The sequence below is a fragment of the Conger conger genome, chromosome 1, assembly GCF_963514075.1.
Source record: "Conger conger chromosome 1, fConCon1.1, whole genome shotgun sequence".
NCBI lineage: Eukaryota > Metazoa > Chordata > Actinopteri > Anguilliformes > Congridae > Conger > Conger conger.
This window is the reverse complement of record NC_083760.1, coordinates 73,868,652-73,878,470: the sequence shown is the minus strand read 5'-3', so window position 1 is coordinate 73,878,470 and position 9,819 is coordinate 73,868,652. Positions and strand designations below refer to the sequence as shown.

The window sequence follows — 9,819 nt, the reverse complement described above, 5'->3', positions numbered from 1 at the left end:
CGGTGACATCTCCTGCAATTTCAATGGGTGAAAGGGTATTACTGTGCATAGTGAGTAAATGGTGTAATGGTGATGGACATACTGTACCATACACTGCATTCACAATAATATAACAAGCAGAAATATCAGCAACCATTTGGGGCTATATGATACAATGGTTTGAGGATGGCATAAATTGAATCTGCATTATACTGGCATGGGAAATTAACTTAAAATTGAATCATGGATGCCAGTACTATAATAATATCACAGACAGCAGTTCTATGAATTTTATTTTAGATTCCATTACGTTCCAAATATTCTTATTCCAAAATTTGCTTTTGGAAATGGAAACAAAAAACAGTAGACAATAAATTATTGCAGTAGACTGTCAAGTACTCTTCAGTAAAACTGGCATGGTGCATTGACTCACTAATAGAACCCCATGCCTCGTACACAATTGACGGATGCCTGTTTTGCCGGCTCCACTGGAAGTCATTCAAGTCAGCGGAACGAAAACACGACGCCCCCTGAAGGATGATGACTCCATTTACAATAAACTGGCAGACGCAAACTTCACAACCTTTGCGTTGGCAATGGACCAGGGTGGCGGAGACATCATCCTTGGCTGAGATATATTTGTCACCCATTTCCAGTTCCATGGCCATTGTTGATGGACGAATAGTTTACGAGGCCTTGTGCCCTGTCCTTTGAATATAAGAACATAATCAGCCTTCTTCTATTTGGTTAACAGACTACCTGCTGTCATAAGAAGCCCAGTAAGATTTGAAGTGCAACAGACACAAAGCCTCATGGATCTGTATCTACTGTCCATACAATTGCACAGCATCCCACGCATGCCATTTAAAAAAACTATTCCAAAGAGGAAAAATGTGAGATAGACCAGTTCCCACATCCACATTAATTATTAACCCTCCTAATGAGCTCATATAACCCTTCTAATTAGCTCATACTGAATGCCTTCCCTTAACAAATTCCTCAGACTACAGCATTGTCAACAAACATGATGAAAACACATTCAATTTTATATGGTTTTTGTGCACTGTTTAACTTGAGAAACGTTTCTATAAAATATTTTTTTCTGATTCCTTAAATGATTGCGTATCCAATGTGTACACACATGGACATGCAATTAAAATGTATTTTCCTGGTTTCATTATAAGCTGCAAGCTGAGAAACCTACATATACATAGGATGAGGAGATGAAGTTAGAAAATGTATGTATATGCAGATATGTAAGATGTTGTTCCTGCACGGCTTATTACAGAGATGAAAAGGTCTGTTGGTTATTTTCTGCTATTAATTTGTCACAAACATTGAATAACATTTGTCTTGTTGGGATTCGTTCAAGTGACAGAATGCAGAATATTATTACTATGAATTCTTAAGACTTGATATATGAGGACTGTTCTAACCAAAGGTAAAGTGCAAGACATGGTTCTAATGAATTCTGGATAAATGAAATGAAGCTTGTGGTGTACTGGAAATTGTAACAATGTATCTTATTGATGATTATTCTTCAAACAATTATTCAACTAAAGGTAAGAGAGAAAAAAATTCCACATGCCCTGAAATGGATGGTAATTGCATCCAGTTTGTGAGTATATTACCACAGTAAAGTACCCGCAAATGGCAGAATACACAAAGGCTATACTAAGGCTAACGTTATGTACCCACGGCGCTCTAGGTTTGTGACATACAACTAAATGCAGATAGACAGAAGCACTATCACATATTTGTAAGGTCATTTTATTTCCATTTTTAATCATAAAGGACAAACAACAGTATTGAATGAGACTCAATTTAAAATGTCTCCAGAGGCATAGCCCACTTAATAATAATAATAATAAAAAAAAAAAAGAATTTTAAATTGAAAACCTCAGACCGGAGATTTTCTTTATTTACACTGTGCAATTCTAAGAATTTCAAAAGCTATAGCGGATACAGCAGACACAGACTATATTCCCTTTCCCATGTAATCTAGGAGAAATGAAACAAAGCCACACTTGAACTCACATCGTTGGCTGCGCATTCTGTCTTCTGTGATAGTTCTATTGAGTTCCAACTTAAATGAAAATAAGCCTTTGGCTTTTTCATGATACACACACAAACATTAACTGCTGGTATTGCATATAATTTTGGAAAATCTCAATTTTCATGCTGGGGCTGTGGATGTACATAAAAACACAAGGCAGGAGTTGTTGACTTTTTCTAGCACTTACTGCATTTGGCTGCCAATTAGAGGTGAATTCAAGTGTTGCTTGCACACCTTTCCATAGAAATTCTTCTGTGATCCAGGCAAGTAAAACATAGTTTTCATGACTCAGTATTAAACATGAAAGCAGTAAACTCAGGCCTAAAATACCTGACCAGAGTGTTAGAAAGCAGAAAATGCTAGAACAACCAATGATATCCACAGGGCTGAGTCGACTAGTGCCATCTCCCTGCATACAAGCACCTGAATCACTAAAGAGGAAAATGGATGCTAAAACACTGCACTTACAGTACTGATGCAACGCCTACACCTCGTGTTCACTCAGCAGCGAGACAAGTTCATTTCAGAGCTTCCTGCGGTGACCATGGAATTAAATCGGGAAAAGATTACATTTCCTCATTTCATACAATGACAGTGGGAGTACAAGTGTGAAATGAGAGATGTTTTCCAAAACACTTGCAAGGAGATTTTAGGGATGACACAATTTAATGTAGAGCCAGGCAGGGAGGAGCCGTTCACTCTTTAGTCCATGGACTACACCTCCTGGCATGCTATTGATAATATGAATGAACAGCAGAAGCTGAAATAAGAATCCCAACAAATAACCAACATAAATAGGAACAATGAACCTGCAGCCTCAAGCTGATCATAACAGCCTAACACATAATTACACTGTCCTGTGGTCTGAGGATATCAAAACGGGAAAGGATAAAAATACAAATCCACATGGCTATGACACACTTTGACAACAAAGTTAAAAAACAAAAATAAAACACAATAGCTTCTTTACTTTTTCCCATTATACCCCCATAGCACATATTATATTAAATAAGGCACACATTTACACATACAATTAAAATTTGGCTAGTTATTATTCCTTTATTTACACCAATAGCCACAAGGTTAATAGTAATTATAATCACAGCAGTCTTTACTACATTAAAATTAAGGATTTGTCCTTAAGTGGGTGTAATCTGCTTTGAAAACCTGATGTGATATTACTGGGGTCCTTGTTGAGAAGCAAATCTCAAGTTGTTTTAAAACCCATCATGAAAATCTGGTTTGGTTTGGTGGCGTATAATTTGGGAAGCCTTCTTTTCGAGGTATGCACTTTGAATGGAGGAGAATCAACCCTTCTGCTGTGTTAATGAAGTAATAGCACCAACTTTTCAAAGTACCGTCCTGCTCAAAAGTATGGTGGTGGGACCGGTCTCGTCTTCACAGACAAGCAGTTCCAGTTACAGGGCCAGTTCCACAGCAGGACAGTGAAGAGCTCCCTTTTGCAAAGGCAAAAATACTATTTTAAATTTTGGTCAACCTACGTGTCCTTGACCTCATTTGTCCCACACAGACAGAGTCTCTCATTCAAGGGTTTTGGAGAAAAGCTTGGCACGGGAAGAATCACGACTGTTTCAGCTTCATGAAAGTGAAGCCTTCCTCTCTCTTGAAAATATATTTAATATAGTGTGATACCACTGGCTGGTTATTGCTCAGATGCATTCAGAGAACTCTTACGGAGGTAACAGAAGTCAGTAAGACAGCTAGATGATTCCACAAGTGTAAGTCTGTTGAGTAAATAAGGCAAAGAAAGAGCTGCCTCCAAGGACTTCATCCGGCCGTTCCAAGGGTTACACAGACTGTGTATATGCATGTATACATATACTGTGTAAATATAAACACACATATATACACACACATGCATAATGTATATACACATTATAAGGGGGATCAGTGCTGCTCATCTGCTTCAGATCACCACAAAGCTTCGAGCACATTGTATAAGAGTGATCATTATCAAGCCCAAGCCCAATGTTTTATCTAATCAAGGCTTTTAGCTTGATAGTTTCATGAGTAATCTGGGATGGTTTGTAGTACCTTGATTTTGGAACTATTGGTAGCCAAATCGGTTCAGTTTCTGATTTCTGACCAATTTCTTCAGTCTGTTTTTTCTTCTTCCATCACCTTTCCATAAGTAAGTTGTTAAACAATACCAATATGGTACAAAGACATTCATTGGACGTGGACAAAACTAATTCAGTACAGGTGTGGTTTTTTGATTGCAAATAAAATGTCAGTTTATTGTCATGTCTTGCCCCTTTCACCCTCTATTACATTTCTTGGAGGCTTTTGGGGAGAGAGGGCTTACTGTGTCTGTCCTCCCCTCAGTAGTTGAACTTTCCATGTGGGTTGACAGGGGAGGTGGCAGGGATGAAAAGTGGCTTGGGTGGAACATCTGGCTTGAGGGAGGTGGTCCGGCGAACGACGGCACCCCTGTGCATTTCGGGCTGCTCGTAGCTGTGCTGACGTATCAGGTAGCTGTTGGGGATAAGAGGATGGTGGATCTCACAGGTACTGCCTGTAGAGTTCATCCGGGCCAGCAGGGGTGGCGGCTGGTGCCCGCTCCGGTGACTAAAGCTGTGTTGACGTGGCACAACCCCTCCGTTTGACATCTTGGATGCGGAGATTAAGGAGTTCCTCTGGGATGGATGGCGGGACACCCTCTCAAGGGTGGATTGCGGTGGGGGTATTTCCGGAGGGACATCCAGGCGACGTGTCAGGCTGTCCCTGGGCAACGTGGACGAGCTATAGTAAGAGGCAGACTCGGTTTCGGGAATTTGCGGCTGAACACGGTTGGTGAAAACCATCTGGCTCCCGGGAGCTGGAAGTGCGGAGGTCAGAACGGTTATGTTCTTTCCCCCAACAGCACTGACTTCGTGAACATGCTTAAGGAGCTCATCCAGGGGCGTGATGTCCATCACCTTTTGTGAGTAGCAAGGGTAGGGCTGGATCATCATCCGGTCAACGTTAGGGATCTTCCTCTCGTCTAGGTAGAGAGCACCCCCTAGGGCATGCCCATTGGCCAGCCCATGGCTGAATGGGAAAACCTGTTGAGGGATGGCAGAGCTGGGCCGAGAGCTGCTCATATTTTGAGGCTTACCATCCTTTGCATTGTTGCAATTCTGGTTCTTCTCCCATTGGTTCTTGAAGGCCTTCATGCTCTTGATTGGAAGCTCAGGGGTAGAGTCAGGGGTGGGCAGGCCTGACAGCTCAGCATTGTGGTGGTGGTGATGGAGGTGATGATGATGGTGGGGGTGGAGCAGTTCCCCCCCAGCTCCAAACCGGCTGTTCCGGCTGACAGAGTGGTCCTTCTTGCTGGGGATGAAAGAGTTGTACAGCTTTGGTGAGGACACCTCTAACTTCTCATCCTTGTTCTGGCTGTCCAGAAGGCCATTGAGCTTGGCCAGACTGCGCAGAGATAGGGCATGGGGGATGGGTGCCTCGGGATCCTTGCCAAGACGCCTAGTCTTATGAACATTGTGGTTGCAATAACAGGAGACCAGAAACCCAGACAGAAATGCACCCAATACAAAGGCAACCAGCACACAGGCAATCAGGAGGGTGTAGTGGACACTGTGGTTGGACTTCTCTACTTCAGGAGGCCGACGAACGCCTAAAGGAACAGAAAGGGAAAAGGAAAACATTGTAAATTTGTGACAGGAATGTAATCTTTGTTTCATGTCTTAATGCAACAAGGATGTCTTTGATTCCAAATTTAAAGTTGGAAAGCAGAAGAATAATTATGTTTGTTTAAGATGAACAAACAGTAGGGAAATGCAAGACATTTCTAAAATGAATTTTCTGTTAGGAGTAGATAATGATAACTCCCAGTGGGAAATGAGGCAATATGCTCAGGCTTTAAACTTTGAAGATGCCATCAAGAATGTACCAATGGGACTGGAGTATACATTCAAGTAAGTACTTCTGACACCACGTACTGACTAAAAACACAATCTTGAGCTCACACAAAGCCCTTCATGACCTTTCCCTCAATAATTGATGCAGGAACGTGTCAGACTGAAAGGAAACTGGAATTGGAGGCCCTCCAGGTTTATCATTTTCACATAAAGGACCGTGAGATGACCACAAACACTGAAACGCCACAACCTGATATCCCTCGTGGCCAGCACTGAATTGGGGATGAAGATGCATATCACCTCTTGCAATCAAAGCTCATTTGCTGATGCCCTTGCCATCTGTGGTGACAGGCCCCACTCTGCTCATAATCACAGGCTCTGTGAAATAGATTAGCGAATGGAAGAGCTTCTGGCTGCAAGGGGACAAATTGCAGGTGTTGCAAATGGGATCATTTGCTCATGTAATGACAGCACAGGTTAGATGGCATAATGGAGAGTGATAGCAGCAAGTGCTGCCATAACGATGAGGCCGACGGAGAGCATGGTAGGTGGAAAGAGAACTGCTCCATGAACTTAATTTCAGTTCATTACAAAAACACAAAGGACAGGACAATGTAGGTCTAATGTTGTTTCCAATTGTTTTAAATGCATGGTGACACAGAGAATATGAATTTACTTAAGTTGCTTATAAAAAGTAGCTTTTTTTTTTGTAAAAGGTATGGCGAGGGTGAAGAATACCAACTAAAAAATTAAACATCTGGTGCAAAGGACAAAGTGCATATGCCTAGCTCCCTTCAGCGTATGTCAGAAAGGGCCCTTACAAAGATGGGACTGAGGGCAGGGTCTCAGGACAGGTATTTTTAGGCACAGGGGATGGGTGCTACACTCTACCGTCAGCCCATTTTAAGCTCAGCTTCATCAGTGAAAGCGGAAATGCTGCACGGCTGAGCCTTCTGCAGCTGTGAGGGAACAATAGCATTTGATTATGAACACGAGCCCAGACCCTCTCCCTCTCCTCCCTCCCTCTCCTCCCTCGCTCTCTCTCTCTCTCTCTCTCTCTCAATATCTATTAAGCGCACACACTGCATCTAACATCATACGCTGAAATATAGGAAGGAAACAGATGGCTCAATTCAAGCACAAGTTGACAAGTTAATACCATTCTACTTTCACCATTTTAAATGTACAGTACAACAGATGGATATATGGCAGTGTTCATATCAGATAATACCAGTGTTTTTTTTTTTTTTTTTTTTTTTTTTGATAGCTTTCATGTTTTCTTCTCCATGTGGCTCTTTATACTTCTTACAGCGAGAGGTTGATGGAAAACAATGTTGCCCCAATAACTGTCACTCAGGGGGGGGGATCACGACATTAAGTGACAAGTATGTTTATAGCAGAGGAAATTATACAGTACACGATTCATTGTACGGTAAAGTGGAGAGTGCACTGTCATGGATGCTGGTCATAGGTTTATCATTAATAGAAACAGACCATGTTGACACTGTTCTCTTGGGTGCTCACTGCAGGACAGTACTCTAGAAAACCCCACTCTGTGTATGCACAGGATAATTTACCAAATATAAACCAAAAGCAAAACAAGACCAGAGGCTCTATTTTCAAAGCCCAAGAAATTTGCCAGATATTGTTCAAATAATAAAGCAAGTATTATGGAAATGAATATGATGTAGGATGGGATATTGCATTCTGTATTTCTCATTTTCATGCTGTGGGCTACCTTAATTAAAATGCTTCAGTTTCAGTATGCACAGGCACAGTGGCAGAATGGAGGGCATTCGATTTTCTAGGATGACAAAACATGTTCCAATGTTTCATTTTGGTATTTAAAAGTATGAGTGAGCTTGGTTGGTGAGATGTTATGTTGCCATATGACATACAGGATGCTGCTTGTTTCAACCAGCAGAAGTTATTTTCAACCACTACAAAAATATAATCATTAGCTACCATCTTAATTGCCTAAGCGTATGCTCAGTCTGATGTCATAATTGAACCAGTGAACAATTCCAGTCCAGAATAAGCAGCCAAACAATTCCGCCTTGACAGCAGGCCATTTAAGTGATGAACAGAAAGTGATGATTGCCAATATTGCAGTCTTAGCTTGTCATCCCAGAACCGAACACTACAGCAGGTACAAAACCTAGGCCATAAAATGAAACCAATCTTAACTCACCAGCATATTTGCATCAGTAGCCTAAAAGGTAGTTTGAAGCGGGGGGTTTCAGCTGAATTAAATCTCAACACATTGACCTTCCATTCACCTCCTCATAATGGAGAATGTCGTTCAAGCTTATGTTATGTTGTGCTCATTATGCTAGTGTGCTTGGTACTGTCATTATGGTGACAGCTCAGTTGCTACCACCATTTGCCATTTTTCACCAAGTTGTTGGAACTAAAAGAAGGAACTATCCACAATGGGGACTACCTGGTTCTTGAAGCGCGTTTGCTTTCCCACCACATCTCCAGAACCGTGAAGATTAAGCAAAGTTGAAGGAAGTGACATAGAAAAGTGATGGTTGAATTGCTGGTCTGCTTAAAGGTCTATGTGTGAAGCATATATGCCACATAGATCACTGATGATGTCAAATAAAAATCCTAAATGCAATCTTCTTAAATTATTTTATTCATTTTATTAAAAAAACAAACAAATATCTTGCTCTCTAGCTGCTGCTCAATGTTTTTCTGTTACTGCCATTTAAAAATGACACTTGGTATGCTTGGCGATTCTTGTGAATATTGCTTGGACTAATCAGTGACGTTCAGTACTGCAAGCTCCACCCAAGTAGTTTGCAGACCACAAAAAAGTACTACCTGAGCTGGGTAAACCAAAAAGCTGTTGGTAAAAGGTTCCTCTGGTGGAAAAGTGTCCTATATCCCCAGCAGGCTGGCTAAGGGGAGATGAATGCCCAGTCATTCTCAGTAAAATTCCACGCATACCGGTTTTATATACAGGTGATATCCACAGAAGAGCCATATGCTGTACTTCCTGTCTGGAGAGGGCAGGTGAAGGAGCCCACAAATCCTGCTCATATCTATAGTAATTCAAGGGGAATGAAAGTGCATGAAGGGCTGGGAGTAATAAATATAGACGTAACAGACTCCAAGCCATCCAAAGCGGAAGTGTGACAGGTATGTAAAATATATTTAGCCCTGTGAGCTAAATGTGAGTCTGGGCTGACGATAGCGCGAGCCCTCGGGCTTGGCCGTGAGCTGCAGAAGTGTCCCTGAGGCAGCAGGGTGGCATGTGGCGGTAATGAATTATGAAGTATTCTTTTGCCAGGGAACCGTGAATCTGTATCGTCTGCCCCCGAGGCTCTGTGCATGGTGACTCAACGCCCCCTGCGGCAGGTGCCCACACCGCGGTCACGGACCTCATGACTTATTGAAGAGTAACATATTGCCTCAGAAGCATGAGTCAAGCAATGGCGTGTCAGGCACCACAGTGGGAACTAAGCAGGAGGTACACAGGCCTCCACCCCCGATGCACAGCTTGTCAAAGTACATTTAGCAGACCTCTACATGATTCCACTGGTACATGCAGGTGACATATGCTACCCCATTTAACACCCATGAAAACACAGAGGACTTTCTGTGAGCTCCTGGATGTGACTATTTAAGTAGTGTTTCCTGTAAGATGCCACTGTTCATATTGAACTATATATATAATAAATAATTATAAAATATATATACACCGAGTACTTTATTAGGAACACTATACTAATACTGGGTAGGGACTCACTTTGCTCTCAAAACAGCTTCAATTTTTTGTGGCATGGATTCCACAAGATGTTGAAAATATTCCTTTGAGATTCTGTTCTATGTTGACATGATTGCATCACGCAATTTCTGCAGATTCACCGAAGAACATTATCACTGTTGCAATGTGTGGTT

The 9,819-nt window shown here is 41.8% G+C and overlaps 1 protein-coding gene across 7 annotated transcripts in view; it reads right to left on the bottom strand.

Annotated features, from left to right (window-relative positions):
• Nucleotides 1–1,733: 1,733 nt before the first annotated feature.
• The window catches only part of sema6e (sema domain, transmembrane domain (TM), and cytoplasmic domain, (semaphorin) 6E), a 115,341-nt gene continuing 107,255 nt past the window's right edge, over nt 1,734–9,819 (bottom strand). For 6 of the 7 annotated variants that reach the window (XM_061246715.1, XM_061246706.1, XM_061246740.1 and 3 more), the window contains one exon: nt 1,734–5,666. In XM_061246715.1, coding sequence (XP_061102699.1) covers nt 4,378–5,666 — 1,289 coding nt within the window. In that variant the 3' untranslated portion in view covers nt 1,734–4,377. The remainder of the gene's footprint in view (nt 5,667–9,819) is intronic. The other variant, XM_061246758.1, reaches the window with a different exon arrangement.